At 48.5% G+C, this 22,807-nt stretch overlaps 1 protein-coding gene across 2 annotated transcripts; it reads right to left on the bottom strand.

The window, feature by feature from the left end:
- Positions 1 to 730: 730 nt before the first annotated feature.
- CCDC198 (coiled-coil domain containing 198) lies at positions 731 to 15,457 on the bottom strand (the record flags this gene model as incomplete). 2 transcript variants are annotated; one of them, XM_081914968.1, is made up of 6 exons in its annotated part: positions 14,518 to 15,457; positions 10,845 to 10,927; positions 5,334 to 5,420; positions 3,963 to 4,052; positions 2,362 to 2,524; positions 731 to 978 (listed from the first exon to the last, which is right to left on the bottom strand). In XM_081914968.1, the coding sequence occupies exons 1-6, from the start codon at positions 14,741 to 14,743 to the stop codon at positions 731 to 733; spliced, it is 897 nt and encodes a 298-aa protein (XP_081771094.1). In that variant the 5' UTR covers positions 14,744 to 15,457. The 2 variants fall into 2 exon arrangements, with proteins under 2 accessions (XP_081771094.1, XP_081771095.1); XM_081914969.1 differs by lacking the exon at positions 731 to 978 and having other exon boundaries at positions 2,406 to 3,220.
- Between the last annotated feature and the right edge of the window lie 7,350 nt (positions 15,458 to 22,807).

Here is a 22,807-nt window from a genome sequence, read left to right as displayed (position 1 = left end):
ATAATTTTATTTTATTATTAAATTTGTATCTTGCCCATCTACCCAAAGGAGCCGCAGGTGGCAAACATAGCAAATGTTGAAACAATTCAGTTTAAAATAAAACAAAACACATGTTTAAAACATTTAGAAACCATTCTAAACCGTTGAGAACATATAACAACACTGAAAAGCAATCACACTTCCCTTACAGTTCCTAATTTCAAGGTCTCTTGGCCCTCAAAGGCCTGGGTAAACAGGGATACCTTTAAATTTCTCCTGAAAGTCGGGGAGGGAGGGAAAGAGACTCAGTTGACCAGGGAAGGCATTCCACAAAGAGACCACCACAAAGAAGGCCCTGTGGTTGGGTCAGTGCCAACCAGGAAGCATCAAGAACAGGGCCTCCCCTGGTGATATAGTCACTCCTGCAGGTCCTTTGGTCCCCTGGTGATATAGTCACTCCTTTGGTCCTTTGGTCTCGAGCCATTGAGGGCTTTATAATAATGCATAGCATTGGTATAACACTTCCAAGTATGCCCAATGCTTCACACACCTACCCTGTAAGGTAAGCTGTTGACCCCCCCCCCCCCATTTTGCAGAGCAAGAGAGAAGCTTGCGAGTCCATGGCCGAAGTGAGATGGGAGGGTGTCGGTCTCTTAGCCGCCATGACACCTGCCTTGTTGGCTTGAAGGCTCGCTCCATCTTCCTCGCCAACCTGACCTTCCCTCTGGCGGCTTTCTGGGGACTCTCTAGCTCAGAACTCTCTATCAAAAAACTCGTCGAACAGAGCAATCCTCTCCGTCTTAGTCCTCACTAAGGCTGGTCTCCGGTGAGGTTTCCCCAAGTCGCCTTCCCAGTTCTCGGAGTCCGTACTTGATGCATCCCAGAAAGATTCCCTTCTTGCCTGCTGCTTTAGCAACCATGTCTCCACTTTACCCCTCTGTCCTTCGTGGGGTTCAGAAGGTCCAAGCTCTTTTGGAAATTCTCCGCTCCACCGATCGCCTAGTAAAAAGAAACAGGAAGCTCTACTGCATTGGGTATCTGGTCGCCACAGGAAGCTTCATAACAACACTCTAATGGGTTTGGCTACCTTGGAGTGGCTCATCGATTGCAGTAGTTTTGCCTAGAGGAATAGTGGGGAATCCCAAGATTGGGGGCTCAATGTGGCCCTCCAGGGCTCTCTACCAGGCCCTTGGAAGTGCCCCCAGGCCCCACTGGTGCTGTTTTGTACCTGAAATGTGTTTGTTTGCTTGGAATGTGTCCTGGAACTCTGAGAATGCCTCTTCCTTGCCTCGGGTGAAACAGGACCAGGGATGTTTGGATGTGTGGGCAGAAACTAGCCTTCAGTACAAATTTGCATCCATTGATCCTTTTGCCTCTGGCCCCACCTGCCCCTGGTGCATGACCCTGGGAAGGATGCCCAGAAACAAATGTGGTCCTTGGGTGTCAGGAATGAGCCAGCGCCAAGTGAAAGTTTGCAGCTAACTGCAGAAAATAGCCAGGATCAGAGAGGTTGCTTTGATGTTAGTCAGTCAGAGGAAAGCTGCATACTCCGGCTCCTCCTGACCTTGACATACAAGCTGATAAGACAGTAACGGAGAACAGGCTAGAATACAGTCAAAGCTCACCAGAAGCACAAACAGGCAGGAAAGAGTTCTGAGACAGCCTCTCAGAGAATGGGGAAGAGGCGGGAGCTGAGGTCCGAGGTCTCGGTGAATGGGAGGGTTGCAAGATAGGAAGCAAAACACAAGATGTAAGAAGCGAAAGTTCAGTTGCTTCTGGCCATGTGGGAGGCAGTCTTCAGAAGGGTCATCTTGACTGATGATGGCGGCAGCCGTGTTAAGTCGTCCGGAGCTATCTGTTTGATTTGACAATAAATCATCCTTTTTAATTAACTACGCTTACTGTGTTATCAAGCCGGGGACTGGACCTCTGACATCGGAGTGGAAAATATTTTCCCACCTTCTGCCTTGTTGCCCGATAGCAATCAGGAAAGTCACAAAATGGCCCTTGGTGACTTGTGGACATTTGACCTGAATGCCGATATATCTTGCAGCTCTGGGACTTGCTGTCTGATCAGCATATGTAAATGCAATTACCGGACGAAACGTCCTTACATGTTCAGAGCTGGCGATGCTAACTTAACAGTTCAAATCTCTTAAGGAGTTCTCTTTGACTAGCGGCCAGGCTCATAGTAACAAGCTATTGGAAGGATCTGGAGCATGCTTCTTTGACCAATTGTTACACTAAACTACAGTGGACGCTCGGGTTGCGAACGAGATCCGTGCGGGAAGTGGTGTCTTAATTATATGGCAGTTGCAGCAGCGTGAACCACAGCAGGTGGCTTAAACCGGAAAACCTGCTCAGCTCCCCAGTATCACTTACCGTGGTCTCCGTCAAATGTCTGGTCACGCTCAAGGGCAAGAAGCTCCTCGTCTTCGGAGCTATTATTTCCCGGCACGCACCCAAGAGTTTCGCTGATGCTGAGGTCCCTCGCTTTTGGCTTGTTAAGTCTTGCCTCCTGTTGCAAGCATCTCTTCAGTTCTGCCTGGGTTTATAAATAGCTAGTTATATGCACAGAAGGGCCTTAAACAGATCTAGCAGTCTTTTGCTCTCCCCAGGGGAACCTGGGAGCTGTAGTGCAGCTGCCGGAGGGTTGTGATCGGAATCCTCCTTAAACTACAGTTCCCATGATCCTTTGAGGGTGCCACGCCAATTCAGTAGGAATAAATTTGATCTTAGTTTTTGCATCAAAGAGATACTCCAAAGAATGCAGCAGGCCGCTTGCTCTAACTAAAGGGTGGTACAGTGTTTGAACTGCAAGCATTATTGCAGTTTCGAAAAGAAAATAGACTTCCTGCTTCAGAAAGAATAAGAATAGGAATAATTATTATTTTGATTTTATTCCCTCCACCCTAAGGTCTCGGGGCAAGTCACAACGAACACAAGTCACAGTTAAAAACAGATTTCAATGCTCTTTTAACCCACACCTGCATTTAGTTGGTAGACTATTTGACTTTGGGTGGAATTCAAAGTAGTGCTTCATTGGCACAAAGATTTCTGCTTGCCTGCTGAAACGATCACACCTTTCCTTCCCCCTGTGTGCTATTCTGGGTGTTAGCTCAACTTCCTGGAGCCAATTGGGGGGGTACAGTGTGGGGAGGAGAGAGGAGACAGCTCTATTACACTCGCACACGTTGTTGCATTGGCTGCCGCTAGCACAACTATGTAGCTGGATCTGGCCCTAAGGATGCAGTCCTATGGAGGTTACCTGGGAGTAAATCCCACCAAACCCACTTCTGATTTGCACCTGTATAAAAGGTAAATGTAAAGGGACCGCTGACCATTAGGTCCAGTCGTGGCCGACTCTGGGGTTGCGGCGCTCATCTCGCTTTATTGGCCGAGGGAGCCGGCGTACAGCTTCCGGGTCATGTGGCCAGCATGACTAAGCCGCTTCTGGCGAACCAGAGCAGCGCACGGAAACGCTGTTTACCTTCCCTCCGGAGCGGTACCTATTTATCTACTTTGGAACTTCTAGGTTGGCAGAAGCAGGGACCGAGCAATGGGAGCTCACCCTGTCATGGGGATTCGAACCGCCGACCTTCTGATCAGCAAGTCCTAGGCTCTGTGGTTTGACCCACAGCGCCACCCATGTCCCTCCTATGGAGGTTACCTGGGAGTAAATCCCACCAAACCCACTTCTGATTTGGACCTGTATACAGTCGCGCTATAAACCCCCCTCCCTTAAATCGGTCAAATAAAACGAATCGATTAAAATCTGTTTAATTGGATTGACTTCTCTACAATTAATGGAATTGATAAACAACTGAATGTCATAAGCCTATGGTTATGGCAGTGAATCCACTCAGAATGATACCATCTCTTATCATAGTCCCTCCTGCAGTGGTGTTCTCTAATGCACAAAACGGAAGTTCCATCGTTTTACTTAATTATCCACGTTTCCAAGGGCATCCCATGGCCATTACCTCTTTCCTTTGTTCCAGCATCTTCATCTTCAGTAGATACTGCCGTCTTCCAGCGGGATGCAGAACAGTCTTCCCTCCTTTATCTTGCTCCTTCCAAGGGAAAAGGAGGGGGAAGGAGACCCACATTTCGCAAAACAAACTCATGATTCCATCACAGTCCTATCCATCACTCGTTGGGCAAGGTGAACAAGGGTACTTGTAGCTGACGCAAAAATCACGCTTGGCTGGTGTTCTATTCTTATGCTCTCTAAAATCAAAGATTCTTAGGCGGTGATATCAGGATGATGGATCACTCTGTTTCTGGTCTGTTGCAGGTTTGCATGCGTACATTCATAAATCTGATCCCATCCGGTTTCTGCATTAATCTGTGGGTTTTTATCTTTCTTTCTTTTTTTTAAAAAAGAGCCCACAAGAAAATTCTTATTTAAATTCATACTTACATGTGTATTTACTTAAATACATGCATATAATATCCTAATACATTCATTCTTAAATGTGTTTTATCCTAAAATGCACACTTTTTAAATGTATTTGTGGGTGAGAAATGTATTGCAAAATTCAGAAAAATGTAAAAACCAAAGGATTGTTATGTTCCAATATGTGACTTAGGGCCCGGAGGTACAAACAAGACCAATTTGCTTTAAAATGCAAAAAAAAATCTCCATTCATCCCTAGTGTGAGTACAAACAGAGTTCTTCCTGGGAATGGGCAAGCAATGGGCATAAGAATTGGTTTGCTGAAGCAAAACCTGGTCCAACTAGTGAGAATTTGCAACCATGGGACATAGGAAGCAGATTCCCATGCTAAAGTTCTACATATTATGTCTCTGGAGGAAGTATGTGTTGAGGATTATTAAACTGAAAAAGAAGCATTAGCCTAAATTAGGATAGTTTAATCCCCTCCTCAAGAAGAGGGCATGGAAATTAAACTGGCCTATTGGATGGGCAGACCATTCTCTGTCTCAGGGCTTCCCAAACATGGGTCTCCAGCTGTTTTTCGACTACAATCCCCATCATCCCCGACCACTGCTCCTGCTAGCTAGGGATGATGGGAGTTGTAGTCCAAAAACAGCTGGAGACCCAAGTTTGGGAAACCCTGGCCTATCTGGAAAAGGGGACATCTAGCCTTCCAGGTGTTGCTGGACTCCTAGAACCCCTGGCCAGCATGACCAATGGTCAGGGATGCTGGGAGTTCTTGCCCAAGCAGACCAGTGCATGTGTTTGATACGATACTTCCATGGCCAGAATGTTAACCGCACCTCCTTAAAAACTGCTAACTGCAGCATGCGGCTGGATACTAAGATTACCCTGTACTTACGGCATAAACGTTTCCCTCCATCCTTCCTTCCTTCCTTCACGAACTTCTACCAACCTTTGCTCTGTATGTTGCTCCTCCACACGGCAGGCTTAAGAACTTGTCTGCAGGGATGTCCTTTGCGAGAATGAAAGGCTCCAACTTCTGCAAAGCCAAGAAGAGAGATTTGGACTGTTCAACACTGTTTTGCTTTGAGATATTTGAGGGTTTTTGTTTTGTTTTGTTTGCAACCAATCAGTATATAAATGAAATAGCGGCCGCTGAGGCCACATAACACTAGTCTTGAAAGAAGAAGAAGAGTTTGGATTTGATATCCCGCTTTATCACTACCCTAAGGAGTCTCAAAGCAGCTAACATTCTCCTTTCCCTTCCTCCCCCACAACAAACACTCTGTGAGGTGAGTGGGGCTGAGAGACTTCAGAGAAGTGCGACTAGGCCAAGGTCACCCAGCAGCTGCAGGTGGAGGAGTGGGGAATCGAACCCGATTCACCAGATTACGAGACTACCGCTCTTAACCACTACACCACACTGGCTCCCTTGCTAGGAGCCATGCTAATCTTCTCTGTATCATTCCAATTTTAGTATATGTGCTGCCGAAGGATTGGCTTCCAGCACGTTTCCGAGCACAATTCAAAGTGTTGGTGCTGACCTTGAAAGCCCTAAATGGCCTTGGCCCAGTATACCTGAAGGAGGATCTCCACCCCCATCGTTCAGTCCAGATGCTGAGGTCCAGCTCCGAGGGCCTTCTGGCGGTTCCCTCACTGCAAGAAGTGAGGTTACAGGGAACCAGGCAGAGGGCCTTCTCAGTGGTGGCACCCGCCCTGTGGAACGCCCTCCCATCAGATGTCAAGGAAAGAAACAGCTATCTGACGTTTAGAAGACATCTGAAGGCAGCCCTGTTTAGGGAAGTTTTTAACGAATGGCGTTTTCATGTATTTCATGTATTTTTAATCTTTTGTTGGAAGCCACCCAGAGTGGCTGGGGAAACCCGGCCAGATGGGTGGGGTATGTATGTATGTATGTATGTATGTATAATAAACAGGACAACTAGAACTCCCTTCTTAATCAGTGTTGTTTTGTGTGTTGGTTCTGTATGTTGAAGGGAAGCAGGACCCTGTCAGCTGTCACTGTCTCCCAAACATGGCAAATTCTGCTCTCAGGTTGTTTCAACCAGATGTTTCTTCAGAAAAGCATCTATGCCATCCGCCCAGCACCAGAATGGAGGGTGGTGAGAGGCGGCAAGACCTTTCTGGAGCCCTTCTGAGCTCCTGAGACCTCGGGCGCCCGCCAGAGCAGGTATCTTTCAGGAGAGGAGTGCTTTTCAATATTTGTATACAGTGTTGAAAGGAAACAGCTAATCAGTGGGATGGGAAGAGAGATAAGGGATGCTAGCGGAGGCTGCCTGGGAGGGGGGAGGTAAAAGCCCATGGATCCTCAGGATTTTTACACTGGGTCACCCCAAAGTCATCCCAAATTCACATAGCATGTCCATGGCTACAGCCTGCACCCAAAAAATCACGCACCCACTGTTGTGTGGAGCCGCAATGGCGCAAAAATGTTGTTGTTGTTGTTTAGTCGTTTAGTCGTGTCCGACTCTTCGTGACCCCATGGACCAGAGCATGCCAGGCACTCCTGTCTTCCACTGCCTCCCTCATGTTCGTAGCTTCGAGAACACTGTCAAACCATCTCGTCCTCCGTCGTCCCCTTCTCCTTGCGCCCTCCATCTTTCCCTACATCAGGGTATTTTCCAGGGAGTCTTCTCTTCTCATGACGTGGCCAAAGTCTTGGAGCCTCAGCTTCATGATCTGTCCTTCCAGTGAGCACTCAGGGCTGATTTCCTTCAGAACGGAGAGGTTTGATCTTCTTACAGTCCATGGGACTCTCCAGAGTCTCCTCCAGCACCAGAATTCAAAAGCATCAATTCTTCGGCAATCAGCCATCTTTATGGTCCAGCCCTCACTTCCATACAGCACAACTGGGAAAACCATAGCTTTAACTATACGGACCTTTGTCGGCAAGGTGATGTCTCTGTTAAATTCACCATCAGACCACACGTCTGTGGTCACAGCATGAACCGCAAAAATAATACATCCACTGTTTCGTTCAGAATATATTTTTTTCTTGTTTTCCTCCTCTAAAAACTAGGTGCGTCTTATGGAGCGAAAAATACGGTGCCTTGCAAACCCCTGGAGTTTTAGGACCAGAGTTTTCCTTCCCAGTTGGACGAGCCCCATCTGTTCCTCTGCAGAAACTGCCTTCTGAGTGTGGACACTAGGTGGCAGCACCTAACACCGCAAAGCTAACTCTTCTTCAAACCATTTGCCCAGGAACCCAGGGAGGAAAATCTGCCAGCTGCTCAATTCAGCTGGAACGCTCTTCACAAATCACAACTTTTCCGTGCACATAAGAACATAGGAAGCTGCACTGCACTGATGGGCAGTGGCACTCCAGGGTTCCAGGCAAGGATCTCTCCCAGCCCTAACTGGAGATGGCAGGAATTGAACCCAGCACCTCAGCGGCAACCCTTCTTTTTAGGCACATGCAAAAACATAAAAGGGCTAGACCAGAGGTTGGCAAGGCTTACGGGGCATGGGCCAGATCATTCCTGAATGAAAATCCTCCGTGGGCCGGGCCAGTGCAGCGCGACGCCGGAAATTGTGTCTGCGCATGCTCATGGCGCCGGAAATCGCTTCTGCGCATGCCCAGACACTGAAAACCGCACCTGTACAGAAGTGATTTCCGGCGCTGTAAATGTGATCAATTACAATACAGTGGTACCTCAGGTTACATACGCTTCAGGTTACAAACGCTTCAGGTTACAGACTCCGCTAACCCAGAAATATTACCTCGGGTTAAGAACTTTGCTTCAGGATGAGAACAGAAATCGGGCTCTGGCGGCGCGGCAGCAGCAGGAGGCCCCATTAGCTAAAGTGGTGCTTCAGGTTAAGAACAGTTTCAGGTTAAGAACGGACCTCCGGAACGAATTAAGTACTTAACCCGAGGTACCACTGTACAGAGTGAAGCCTCTGCAGGGAAGAGCCCTGGACAATGCCACACTCATTTCCTTTGTAACTTTCCCAGCTGAAAGAAAAACCTACTTTGGTTTTGCTTTGGCCAATTGGTTTGTATCGCTAGGGTCTCAAACATTTATCCCTGTGCTTTTACTGTTCTTTGTGGCAGCCGCCCAGAGTGGCTGGCCAACCCAGTCAGATGGGTGGCATTTAAAATGGACGGTGCTGGTGATGATATATAACTTTCTAGCTGCTTGATCAGTGTGTGTGAATAAGAAGGGCTTCCGATTCTGCTCCAGGCTGCATCAGAGATCCTCACGCACAGCTGTGAGGAATCTGCATGGGATTCAGGGCTGGAAGCCCTCCCGGGAATGCCTTTTGCGGTCTTCTTTCAGCCTTCTCACCGCCGAGACTTTCAAAGCCTGAGGAAGTAGGCCAAGCAAAAGGAATCAGGTAAAAGCATCTGGTGGGATCTCACATGAAAAGGGACGAGCGCCACGCTGCCTGGACGAAAAGGCAAAGGAGCGAAAGAGAGGCAGCCCTTCAAAGGGATCTTGTCAAGTCAAAGAACGGTAACGGGGATCTCTCCAGGGAGAAGATTCCCACGGGCTTCTGCATCATTCAATATGGCTTTGAGCGATGTTTGCTGGTATGCGGGCCTGTGAATTTCAATCTCAACTGCGCAACGGCCGTTTTAAGGGACCGATGGTGCAATTATTGCCTTCGGGGGACCTGACATCACGAAAGCTTCCCGTTAGCTGCTGCGCTAACCATGTCACCAAATAAACTTCGGCGTGAGTGCTAAACTGGATAGCATGCCAGGGAACTTGAAAGCATGAGAGTCACATTTCCTTCTAGGCTTTGAAAGAGGATTCGGCAAATTCATTGAGGAGAAGCCCATCAGCGGCTTCTAATGAATAGACGTATAAAGCTATGGTTTTCTCAGTAGTGATGTATGGAAGTGAGAGCTGGACTATAAAGAAGGCTGATCGCCGAAGAATGGATGCTTTTGAATTATGGTGCTGGAGGAGACTCTGGAGAGTCTCATGGACTGCAAGAAGATCACACCTCTCCATTCTGAAGGAAATCAGCCCTGAGTGCTCACTGGAAGGACAGATTGTGAAGCTGAGGCTCCAAGACTTTGGCCGCCTCATGAAAAGAGAAGACTCCCGGAAAAGACCCTGATGTTGGGAAACATGGAGGGCACAAGGAGAAGGGGACGACAGAGGACGAGATGCTTGGACAGTGTTCTCGAAGCTACCAGCATGAGTTTGACCAAACTGCGGGAGGCAGTGGAAGACAGGAGGGCCTGGCGTGCTCTGGTCCAGGGGGTAATGAAGAATCAGACACGACTAAATGACTAAACAACAACAACAACATTGCAGAAGTTATGTGAATTCGCCACAGCGGGAAGCAAGATGAATTGAGTGGGGTTTGGCGGAAGGTGAACTGCAGCAGAACGGAAACGGTGGGGCACTTGACAGATACAGGGTAGAAAGGAGAATGATGCCTTCTAACATCCCGAGCCGAGAGCCTTGTGCCACGTTCAGCCAGTGCCACCCCTCCTCACTAGTCATGGACTGGCTGGATGCTGGGGGGGGGACCTGCTAGGGAACCCCCAAGGAAAGAAGGCTCAGAGCCTGGGGAGTGGTGATGGGACGGCAATGAGTGGTCAGAGGGAGGAGACTGGGAGGAGACTGGGAGGAGGAGGTGTCAGCAGCTGAAGAGGTAACAGGACTTAGTGAGCAGGATGAGTCTGTGGCAGAGAGCAGTCCAGAATCAGAGGCAAGTGTCAGGGGCTGGACTGAGGAGGAATGGTGGGGACTGCCCCCCTTCTCCTGAATCGTCCCGAGAACAGGAGGACATTATAGATTTAGAACAGTGGTTTGTAGAAGGTCATAGTTCAGAGGTTGCAGAGGACAGAAGCTGGAAATATTGGAAGAGGAACAGTAAGAAGAATAAGAAGCACCAGGGGAGAGACAGCTGACATTATTATTATTATTATTATTATTATTATTATTATTATTATTATCTTACTACTTATACCCCGCCCATCTGGCTGGGTTTCCCCAGCCACTCTGGGTGGTTTCCAAAAGAAATTAAAAATACCTTAAAATGTCCCACATTAAAAATTTCCCTGAACAGGGCTGCCTTTAGATGTCTTCTAAAAGTCAGATAGTTGTTTATTTCCTTGACATCTGATGGGAGGGCGTTCCACAGGGTGGGCGCCACCACTGAGAAGGCCCTCTGCCTGGTTCCCTATAATTTTGCTTCTCACAGTGAGGGAACCGCCAGAAGGCCCTTGGCGCTGGACCTCAGTGTCTGGGCCAAACGATGGGAGTGGAGACTCTCCTTCAGGTATACTGTGTGAAGGCCCCACAACTGCCTCATAGGGGCAAGATCTACCAGGATGAGTTGCTGTGAATCGCAGGCCTGGCCTCCTGAGCTGTTTGTTTCTTTGAATAAAGAGTTAATGTCACAGACGTCCTGTGAGTTATTGCTGACCTGTTCCTGGCACCTGCCCCTGACGTCACTGGCCTGCTCTGCCCCCTCTTACCTGAGGTCTTCGTGGAGGATGCTGTTTGATGATGCTTTGTCCTCTCACTTCCATCTTCAGGTCTAGCGCAACAGACCTCGGCACTTGGAAAGAGGGAGGAAAGAGGAGCATCTTTGTCATGGGAGTTTCTGCGAAAGGCTTTTGAATAAATAAATAATATTTTTAACATGTTTTTTTCCTGAAGAGAGGGCTGAGGAACCTAACCTACTCAATACCTTCCAACATTTCACTGCAGAAGCTAAAGGCATCCTGTGTTTGCATCAACATATAATTTTTATAACAGTTTTTTATATAATAATAATAATAATAATAATAATAATAATAATAATAATAATAATTTCTTATTTATACCCTACCCATCTGGCTGGGGAGACCTGGGTGGCTTCCAACAAAGTATTAAAATACAGTGGTCTCTTAAACATTAAAAGATTCCCTAAACAGGGCTGCATTTAGATGTCTTCTAAAAGTTTGGTAGTTATTTTTCTCTTTGACATCTGGTGTTGAGGGCGTTCCACAGGGTGGGCGCCACCACCAAGAAGGCCCTCTGCCTGGTTCCCTGTAACTTGGCTTCTCGCAGTGAGGGAACCGCCAGAAGGCCCTCAGAGCTGGACCTCAGTGTCTGGGCAGAACGATGGGGGTGGAGACGCTCCTTCAGGTATACTGGACCGAGGATGTTTAAAGGCCTTAAAGGTCAGCACCAACACTTTGAATTGTGCTCGGAAACATCCTGGGAGCCAATGTAGGTCTTTCAAGACCGGTGTTATGTGGTCTCAGCAGCAGCTCCCAGTCACCAGTCTAGCTGCTGCATTCTGGATTAGTTGTAGTTTCCTGGTCACCTTCAAAGGTTGCCCCATGTAGAGCGCATTGCAGTAGTCCAAGCGAGAGATATGTAGAGCATGCACCACTCTGGAGAGACGGTCTGCGGGCAGGGAGGGTCTCATCCTGCGTACCAGATGGAGCTGGTAGACAGCTGCCCTGGACACAGAATTGACCTGCGCCTCCATGGACAGCTGTGAGTCCAAAATGATTCCCAGGCTGCGCACCTGGTCCTTCAGGGGCACAGTTGCCCCATTCAGGACCAGGGAGTCCTCCACACCTGCATGCCTCCTGTCTCCCCAAAACAGTACTTCTGTCTTGTCAGGATTCAACCTCAATCTGTTAGCTGCAATCCATCCTCCAACTGCCTACAGACACTCACACAGGACCTTCACCGCCTTCACTGGTTCTGATTTAATAGAGAGGTAGAGCTGGGTATCATCTGTATATTGATGGACACCCAACCCAAACCCCCTGATGACCTCTCCCAGCGGCTGCATGTAGATGTTGAAAAGCATGGGGGAGAGGACATGGGAGGCCATGTCTCCCGCATTGCAGGGGGTGGGACTAGATGACCCCCGGGTCTCTTCCGTCTCTACCACCACCATCATACTGACCCTTTTGGCAGTTTGTCTTTGCTTATTAAATTGGCTTGGTTTTTTGTTTTTTTTCTTCGTTTTATGCCACCTGCGGGATCTTCGCACAACTTAATAAGGACGGCGTCTAATTTGCAAATTATTCATAATGCCCAGAAATTAGAACTTGGAGAGGGAGAGTGCTTTCTGGGGGAACTGGCAACCCCAAACACTCAATTAGCTCTAGAAGATACAGATCCCCTTGTGTGCGGAACAGAGCTCTCTCTCTCTCACACAGATCCATTTCACTTTCCTTTTTCTTTTTAACTGAGGGGATGGAGGAAAAGCACAGGAGAGCCCCCCCCCCCCAGCAGCTTCACAGATTTGCCACTCCGGCATAATGAGCAAGTTAAAACGGCTGTGCAAAAAATAAAAGAGGAAACAACATTTTCATAATACCCGACAGAATCTGCCTTCTTATATCTTTCTGCCAGGTGTTTTTATGTGAGCGCACTTGCTGTCATAAAGCTCTCTGGGTCGTTTGCCAAATGCCCAGGACTCATTTGTATTCACCTCCACGTCTTCTTCGGGGGGGGGGGGATAACATTCCCTTTCACGTGCGCAAGGCAGCCTCTACCATGAGATCATCCGGGGGGGTCGGGGAGAGAGAGATCCATGATGCTCCATGCAAGATTATTATTTCTCAAAGAAAGGCTCGCATCCTTGTTTTCGGTGAAATGAATTCCTGGAAACAAACCTTTTCATGGAAATGCAAAAGATCAGGCCCGTCTTACCCATAGAGGCTAGTGGCGCAGGGTGCCAGGGCGCCAAGTTCTGGAGGGCGCCAGGCGAGAGTCCGGAGAACACTGAACAGGGCGCCAGAAGGCTAAAAGGAAAAACACTGAGCCAGCGCTCGGCGGGAGCGGCGCACGCACCCTTGTTTGCTTGGTGCAGGCCCGCTCGCTCAGTGTGCTGCCCAGTGGCATAGCGTGGGGGTGCAGGGGGGGGCCAGCCGCACCGGCCGCAACATCTGGGGGTTAGGGTTAGGGGGCGCAAATCCACGGGTAAGGGGGTGCAAATTACTTGCCTTGCCCCGGGTGCTGACAACCCACGCTACGCCACTGGTGCTGCCTGCCGTGGCCACTGCGGCATGAAGCAGCCAGCTCAGCCGGGAGGTGCCACGTCCAGCCTCCACCTCTTCCCCACAGCAGGAGCCTCCTCCAGCCCTAAAAAAAGTTCGACAACTCTGGGAAAGGGGCGGGGGTGGCGGAGGGATCTTTGCACCACGGCGCCAGATGTGCTTAAGATGGCCCTGCATAAGATCATACCAGAAGCCTGTCAAATCATCCTCATTCCAAGGCCCATCTGGGAATAATAATAATAATAATAATAATTATTATTATTATTATTATTATTATTATTATTATTATTATTAATTTATACCCCGCCCATCTTTCTGGGCTTCCCCAGCCACTCTGGGCGGCTTCCAACCAAATATTAAAACACAGTAATGCATCGAACATTAAAAGCTTCCCTAAACAGGGCTGCCTTCAGATGTCTCCTAAAAGTCATCTGTTCTCTTTGACATCTGGTGGGAGGGCGTTCCACAGATTGCTCTGTCCCAAAACTTTTGCAGGCACAAACACTATTGAAAGGGGGGGGCGTTGTGTATAACCGCCCTGATATCACCATGAGTGCAAGTCCTGAGCCCCCCAGCTCTGAGATCTTCAGGGTCTCATCCCCTCTCACAGGGATATTTGGTGAGGATGCAGGAGAGGGCCTTCTCGATGGCTGCCCCCAGAATTTGGACCGGCTCGCTCCTTGCTGTCCTCCTGTTGGCAGGTGGAGACTGTTCCATTCCAACAGGTTTTCGGGGACTGATTATTAGTAAAAAGAATTCAAAAATTCAAAAATCCCAACAACCGAATAATAAACTAAAAAAAATCATCTGGCTAGGCTAGTCTAAACAACAACAACGTTATTAGCAGGCACCAAGAAGAGTACAGGACAGGTACCTGTATTGTGTCCATAGTTAAGCGCTGGAAGATTCAGGACAGAGAAAATAAAGTACTTCTTCATGTAGTGAAACTGTGGAACTCAATGCCACAGGAGACAGTGATGAGCACAAACTTGGATGGCTTTAAAAGAGGATTAGGCAAATAATTCATGGAGAGGGCAACAACAACAAGAAGAAATGAGATCACGCATCATCATCAGGAAGGCACAATAAAAATGACACCTCTGTCCTTTTCATCACACCCTAAAAAGGAACGAAGAATTACCTGTGGGATATGCCCCTTGTCCCATTTCTCTCAGGGGTGGAAGGTGCCTGTCTGATGCTGGATTCCTTTCCACCCAGGAGGCAAATGTGTTTCGACTTGTCTCCCTCTGAGGGCTCTGGAACGTGTAGACGGCCACCCTGCCCGGGACCTGCGGCCAGTCCTCTTTCATGGGCATGGGGGCTACTTTAGTCACCTTCCGACGGGCCTTTGAGGAATTCGAGCCCATCTTTCCAGACAGCGGTGAGTCGCTCTGGAAAAGAAGTAACAGCCAAGGTCCCCAACTCCCAAAACTGCCCTACATTCCATTCCCCAGGTCCATAAGTGTGGAGTCATCAAAATGGGGGCAAGATCCAAAAGGACGAAACCCGCAGCCTGAGAATTCCTCCGTGCAGTGGGGTGGCATTTCCAGGTTTGAAGCTGAAGACAGGTTCAAAACACAGAGTTCAATGTCCACCAGGAAGGGTGAAGCCCAAGAAGGAAAAAAATCGACAGGTTTTCAGAGCCACCCGTTCGACCGACCACCTTTTGAGATGAAACTGGATTTCTAACGCAACCTACCGATGGTCTCCCAGTGGAATTTTCCCCTCAGGACGCACCCTGACGCACAGGAGAGCCAAAGGTACACCCATTCCCATGGCAACTCCCTCACAGACCCTTCCCATCTCCACACTTTGGTAAGTCCAGTTAAACATTGACCTGGTCTGGGAACTTCCTGTTGTGAAAGAATGAGCCGTCTCATGGGGACTGAACATTAAGCCAGCCTGGAGCATTCCAGTGGATTGCGCGGACAAGACCAAGAATGAGTCCAACAGTCAAGAAGGCGGTTTCTGCACGTGCTGTAGAGGGAAGTGAGGGGCAGGTGGGGCTTGTCCACCTGGGAAGGGAGTCCATCCAGGAAAAGGAAGACTCTGATCCTAAACCTCTACTACCTTGCAGGATATCTGTGCTGGGCCCAGGGGTTAACCTGAGCCACACGGTCCAGGATTCTGCGATGAGTCAGTCCAACAGGGCCAAGGCAGGAAACCAGGCTAGGTCAGGCACAAGGTCTCAGGCAGGTTCCAGCAAGCAGCAATGTTGCTCCCACAACCTGGGGCGGGGTATCTCTGACGGGGTAACAGCCGGCCCTGATCCCCCGGTTACTCACCTCCCTATCTCGCCCAAAGGCAAGTACTCAGGTCTCTCCTCTCAGACCTGAGTCTCTGCAGCTCGGGAGATGTCGGCGGGTTACTAGACCCAGAGGCCGCCTCAGCCATCTTGACCCAACTGGTAGTGGAGCAGCTGTAAGTGATGGCCCAGCTGGAGGCAACGAGGTAATCCCCGCATCTGGAGCCAGGGTAGGCTCAGGCCCCTGACATGGCCCAGTTGGTGCTTGTTGCAGGGGAACCTGTGCAGACTGGGGCTCTTCAGAATCAGGCTCCAGGCTCGGTTCAAATGCCACCTGAGGCGGAGGATCCGGTGCGGACTGAGACTCTGAGTCTGAGCCCGAGTCCCAGGCCATCACAATATCTTTAGGAGAGAAAAAATCTAAGGAGTAAACCCTACACAAATCCAGAGTGGAGTCCCTAAGACAGTTTTGTGTGGTGTAAAAATCACAGAGCAGTCAAGCACAACATCCCTAGAGTGGACATAAAAGGGGATGTCTGGACCAGCCAGTCGGAACTTTCTGTTTCTCCTAGGCTGGGACAGACTTCCTCTGCATGTGACTAGAGGTGGGTGTGGCCTCACCTGCCCAGGTAACAAAAGAGCAGGACTGGTCACCAATCTCTCTCTCTCTCTGACCACATTCATCGAAGAAGCAACATCTGCTTAGCCTAAGATGCTCTCCTTATGGGATAGTTTCCGGGTGTATATTACTTTTCTAACTTAAGTCTGCCTTCTGGGATCCAATCGTGAACAGAATGTGAGTGAGTAAACTCTTTTTATACTTTTATAGAAGACTGTGTCGCGTCTATCTTTTTATGAGGGACTAAATGGGGAATTATCAAAAGGAAAACGTATTTCAGAGGCTTTAGAGAGCCTGAGCAAACGCATCTGCTTTGCAAGTTTAAAAAGGGGAATGTTACTCTGCTAAATTGTAGAACTTGTTAACACAAGTTGGAAAGGATATAATCAAACAATATATCCTCTCCTGCATCCTTGAACATTCCCACAAGTTTGATGGTGCCTTGTACGCCTACTTCCAGCAACTCCTGCAGCCAAGTTGCAGCCAGTGAGCGCTCAGGGCTGATTTCCTTCAGAATGGATAGGTTTGATCTTCTTGCAGGAGTCTCCTCCAGCACCAGAATTCAAAAGCATCAATTCTTCAGCGATCAGCCTTCTTTATGGTCCAGCTCTCACTTCCATACATCACTACTGGGAAAGCCATAGCTTTTACTATATGGACCTTTGTTGGCAAGGTGATGTCTTCTTTATTGCTTGAGCCTGGGACTTGCCGATCAGAAGGTCGGTGGTTCGAATCCCCGCGACAGGGTGAGCTCCCATTGCTCTGTCCCTGCTCCTGCCAGCCTAGCAGTTCGAAAGCACGTCAAAGTGCAAGTAGATAAATAGGTACCGCTCCGGCGGGAAGGTAAACGGCGTTTCCGTGTGCTGCTCTGGTTTGACAGAAGTGGCTTAGTCCTGCTGGCCACGTGACCCGGAAGCTGTACACCGGCTCCCTTGGCCAATAAAGCGAGATGAGCGCCGCAACCCCAGAGTCAGGGGTCCCTTTACCTTTACCTTACTTTGCAAACCTTGTGCAACAGCCTGAGCAAATTGCCAGTATCCAGCAGGCATGTGGGGATCTTCCACAAGTTGGCCAGTGGACCACAGCATCCCTGCTCCCCCCCCAAAAAAAACTACCATAGTTTAGTGGCAGAGCAGAAGTCATTCACCGCCGGCCTCTCCAGTTAAAAGGATCGATTGCGCACATACGGGAAAGAGCTGGCAATAATAATAATAATAATAATAATAATAATAATAATAATAATACCCCGCCCATCTGGCTGGGCTTCCCCAGCCACTCTGGGCAGCTTCCAAAAAAATATTAAAATACTGTAATACATTAAAAGCTTCCCTAAACAGGGCTGCCTTCAGATGTCTTTTAAAAATCTGGTAGTTGTTGTTCTCTTTGACATCTGGTGGGAGGCTGTTCCACAGGGAGGGCGCCACTACCGAGAAGGCCCTCTGCCTGGTTCCCTGTAACTTGGCTTCTCGCAGTGAGGGAACCGCCAGAAGGCCCTTGGCACTGGACCTCAGCGTCCGGGCAGAACGATGGGGATGGAGACGCTCCTTCAGGTATACTGGACTGAGGCCGCAAGCTGTTGCCAGTCAGTGCAGACAATATTGAGCTGGATAGATAGCCTGTTCTGCTAGAAGGCAGCTTCCTCTGCAGATCAGATCCCTGCCTCCAACATCCCACAACACTTGCTCTGCAGCGCATCCACCCACCCCACTCCCCACATAAGCGATTGTTAGGCTAGGGCACCCCACAAGCTGGGGAACGATCTTTTTAGCGGCGCTGCTGCATAATGCAGTAATGAAATTCATGACTCCGAGCGACGTCCCCCAGCGCAGGTTACTCACCCACACGAAAACACTCTTCATGCTCCACCAGCTTAATGTCTGCACCACAAAGCGTTTGCTCTGCAGTTGCGGGTGGTTTTCCTTACCAGCTGGATGGGAAATGCATTTTGGCGGGGGAGGGGGGAAACAACAGGGGAAGGAGAGGATGAAGAGCTGGAAATGGGGAAGGAAAGTCATGTTCAGATACCGTTTTGCGATGGAATAGCTTTGCAACCCAGACTCCTGAACCTCAAAGTCAGTTTGCAGATAAATTACCAGGAACTTGCCATTTGTTTTACGCACTGTGCGCGAGTTACTAGACGTCCTTGCGCACTTGTTATGCATTTTGCAAGGAAATAATCCCCCAACACACACCTGCAGAGTTGCTGCAAAGGAGGTATTCTGCCCTCCTCCCCCCAGCGAGTTGGGAAATTGCTGAATATTGACACTGACAATCCAGCTTGGTGCATCCTTAATTAGCATTAAGTCCTGCTGAGTTTGGTGGGGTTTACTTCCGTGTGTGCATAAGAACACACACTCAGAAACCTGGGGCCAACAGGCAGTGTGTGTAGCCCTCAAGGTCTGCATGCATAAAACCTGTCTTTTAAATTCTGGAATCCTGCAATTCAGCTTTTGGGCAAGGAAGAGAGAAGGGGGGTGGAGATTTATTCCAACACGTTTCTCCCTTTCCTGGACAGCAGACTGGCCAGATAGCAGCTTTTTAAAGGCTGCTGAATGTGCAGCCTTGGCTACTGCGTCACTGTGAGGAGTTAGGAGCGCAGAACTGCAGACTTGGAAGGGGTCTCTAAGGGTCAACTAGTCCAACCCCTTGAAATGCAGTGATCAAAGCAGAACAATGCAGAGCCAGTGTGGTGTAGTGGTTAAGAGCGATAGACTCGTAATCTGGTGAACCGGGTTCGCTTCCCGCTCCTCCACATGCAGCTGCTGGGTGACCTTGGGCCAGTCACACTTCTCTGAAGTCTCTCAGCCCCACTCACCCCACAGAGTGTTTGTTGTGGGGGAGGAAGGGAAAGGAGAATGTTAGCCGCTTTGAGACTCCTGAAGGGGAGTGAAAGGCGGGATATCAAATCCAAACTCTTCTTCTTCTTCAATCCCTGTCCGATGGTCCCCAACCTTTATTTCAAAGCAGTGTAAAAGAACTTACTGTCACAGAAATAAGGTGGGTCCTAAAAATATGCCCAAGCAATTTTGCAGCCAGCCCTTGCTGATTTTGGGTGGCAGTGGGGAGGCAACCAGATACGATGGTATCTTGGTTCTCAAACACCTTGGTACTCAAACAACTTGGAACCCAAACACTGCTAACCCGGAAGTAAGTGTTCCGGTTTGTGAACTCTTTTCTGAAGCCGAACATGCTCCGTTTTGAGTGTTGCGCTTCTGATTTGAGTGCCACACCTCCATTTGAGTGTTACTCCGAGGTCTGTCTGTTTTTGTTATTTATTTTGCATTTTTCTGGCTCTTTTTTTGTTTTTGTGACTGTGTGGAACCCAGTTCAGCTACTGATTGATTGTGTGACTGTAGTACATTGTTTATTGCTTTCATTTTACGGATCATTGGTCTCGTTAATTAGTAAAATTCATGTTAAGTTGCTGTTTTAGGGATTGCTTTTAAAATTCTGGAAAGGATTAACCCATTTTGCATTATTTTCTATGGGAAAGCGAGCCTTGGTTTTGGAACAGACTTCCGGAATGGATTAAGTTTGAGAACCAAGGTACCACTGTATTTAGAAACTTGAGCTCGGGGAAGAGTTGGGTTCAAATCCCTTTTTAGCTTTAAGAATTCAGAGTAGCCCTGAACCAGTTGCTGTTTCTGAGATCAGTCAACCTCACAGGACTGTTCAGGGGATAAAAAACGGGGTGCAGTGGGAATAATCCATTTCACCAGCAGTAGGTGAAATTGCTAGGATCGGGGACAGGACTTATCTGTGTGTCCCCCCCCCCCCAAAAAAAAAAATTATTCAAGTTGGTGCCTCTGATGCCTGATGCTTGCTTGGACTGAGGAAGGAGAGACAAAAGTGACTCAGTGTCATGAATGAGCCAGCTCCTAGTGAAGGTTTGCAACCAGCTGAAGAAAGCAGACAGGGACAGAGTGGGTTAACTGCCAGGCAGGATGAGCATTGGCTAGTGCTAACTCCCCTGCCCCTTGGAATACCAATTGATAAGGGAATGGCTGAGAGCGGACCAGAACCCAGCCAACGCTCTCAAGGAGTGCAAACTGGCACGAACAGAGAAGGAAGCAGTTTGTCAGAATGGGAAGAGATTGGAGCAGAGCCAATCCCTCTTAAGAGTAAGCTAAGGGGAGGGCTGTTGGACCGGAAACAAAGCAAGAGGCGCAAAGTGAGAAAGTTCAATACCTCCTGTAAACGGAAGAAGTCTTCAGAAGGGTCATCATGACTGATAATGCCGGGAGGCTGTATTACGAGCCATTCGGAGCGATCTGTTGTTTTGACAATAAATCATCCTTTTTAATTAACTACGTTTACTGTGTGATTATGGTGCTGGAGGAGACTCTGGAGAGTCCCATGGACTGCAAGAAGATCCAACCTCTCCATTCTGAAGGAAATCAGCCCTGAGTGCTCACTGGAAGGACAGATCCTGAAGCTGAGGCTCCAAGACTTTGGCCACCTCATGAGAAGAGAAGACTCCCTGGAAAAGACCCTGATGTTGGGAAAGATGGAGGGCGCAAGGAGAAGGGGACGACAGAGGACGAGATGGCTGGACAGTGTTCTCGAAGCTACCAGCATGAGTTTGACCAAACTGCGGGAGGCAGTGGCAGACAGGAGTGCCTGGTGTGCTCTGGTCCATGGGGTCACGAAGAGTCGGACATGACTAAACGACTAAACAACAACAACTGTGTGATCAAGCCGGGGACTGGGCTCCTGACACCCAGAGAGAGTTTTATCCTGCCTTATGCTGAGTGACACTGACAGGCACCCAGCTCACCAGCTGGCAGCAGTTCACTAGAGTTTCCAACAAAGACCTCTCCCGGCCCTGCCTGGAGATGTTGTGGTTTGAACCCAGGACATTCTTCAGATGCTCTAACACTTAGCTTTGGTCCTTCCCAGTATACATTTGATTTTATTATTTTTTGAAACATCCAAAGGAGAGCCATTTAACTTCGGATCATGGCCTCCAATATTCATTTAAATCTGTGCCAGATTTACGCAGAAGATAAACCAGCTATAGCTCAGGGCCCCACTCTCTTGGGGGCCCCCCAAAAATTAAAGGAAAACAAAACTAGATGTACCTTTCCAAAATATAAGATGAAAAACAAAATAAAACCTACATACAGCAACAGTGTTTTGGGTTGCGTAGGCTCCTATGATGTAAGTCATGGGCCCCGCCTGCTAGCCTGCTCCCTCAAATATCACTGGTTTGCTCCTTTCTATATATATAGGGTGCCTACATTCTGCATGTACTGATTGCATGGCCACATGTGCAAATGGCTATTAGGTCCATCAATTGTTGTTGTTTAGTCGTTTAGTCGTGTCCGACTCTTCGTGACCCCCTGGACCAGAGCACGCCAGGCACTCCTGTTTTCCACTGCCTCCCGCAGTTTAGTCAAACTCATGCTGGTAGCTTTGAGAACACTGTCCAACCATCTCGTCCTCTGTCGTCCCCTTCTCCTTGTGCCCTCCATCTTTCCCAACATCAGGTTCTTTTCCAAGGAGTCTTCTCTTCTCATGAGGTGGCCCAAGTATCGGAGCCTCAGCTTCAGGATCTGTCCTTCCAGTGAGCACTCAGGGCTGATTTCCTTCAGAATGGATCGGTATGTTCTTCTTGCAGTCCATGGGACTCTCAAGAGTCTCCTCCAGCACCATAATTCAAAAGCATCAATTCTTCGGCGATCTGCCTTCTTTATGGTCCAGCTCTCACTTCCATACATCACTACTGGGAAAACCATAGCTTTTACTATACGGACCTTTGTTGGCAAGGTGATGTCTCTTGGCAAGGTAATGTCTCTATATAGCATATATTCAACACAAAAAAGCGACAATTTGTTGTTGACAAATTATCTTCAGTAGCTTAGGGCCTCATCAAACCTAAATCTGGCCCTGATTTCAATTCTGAGACCCTGTGGCAGCAAAGCACGGCAGTCAAGCCCCATGTCACACCATGAAACTGATCAAATAACACCGAGAAATATTGTGGTATAATGTGATAGTCCAGAGATTACAGCACATTGCTCTGTGTCCTAGATTTCATTAGGTCTTGCCTGTGAACTCAAGTACCATGGGCCGCATGTTTGCAGCAGAGATGAATTTGAACAGCAATAAACTGTTGCATATGAACTGCGATGAGAGGCCATCGCCGCTGTCACTGCTTCCTTCCAGAGCTTTTTGGAAATGCATTATTGTGTTTCTGGGAAGCTTCTCAAGCTGACATTATTCGCCACACGTTTTGTTTTCCCCGTCAGAGACAGAGAGAGGCTTGATTGCCCTTACGAGCCGAGGAATGCAATCTCACAGCTGCCTCATTTGTCAAATTGTATTTTTCTTTGCTCGGAGCGCCAAGGCAGTTTTCGCCCAGCAAAAAATTAAGTTAGCGGATTGCTTTGCTTCCGGATCATTGAAGCTCGTCTGCAAAAATAGGATATCTACGTCCTTGTTTTCATAGGTGGCGAGAGACTCTGTCTGGGTTAAGGACAGGGAAATCTGTCAGTTTCACTTTCTCATTTTTCTAGTCTTCGGTTCTTTACAATTCTCATAGAACCATAGAATCACAGAGTTGGA

Source organism: Podarcis melisellensis (assembly GCF_964234715.1).
Source record: "Podarcis melisellensis genome assembly, chromosome: 1".
In the NCBI taxonomy this organism is placed as follows: Eukaryota; Metazoa; Chordata; class Lepidosauria; order Squamata; family Lacertidae; genus Podarcis; species Podarcis melisellensis.
This window is presented reverse-complemented; position numbering and strand designations above follow the sequence as displayed.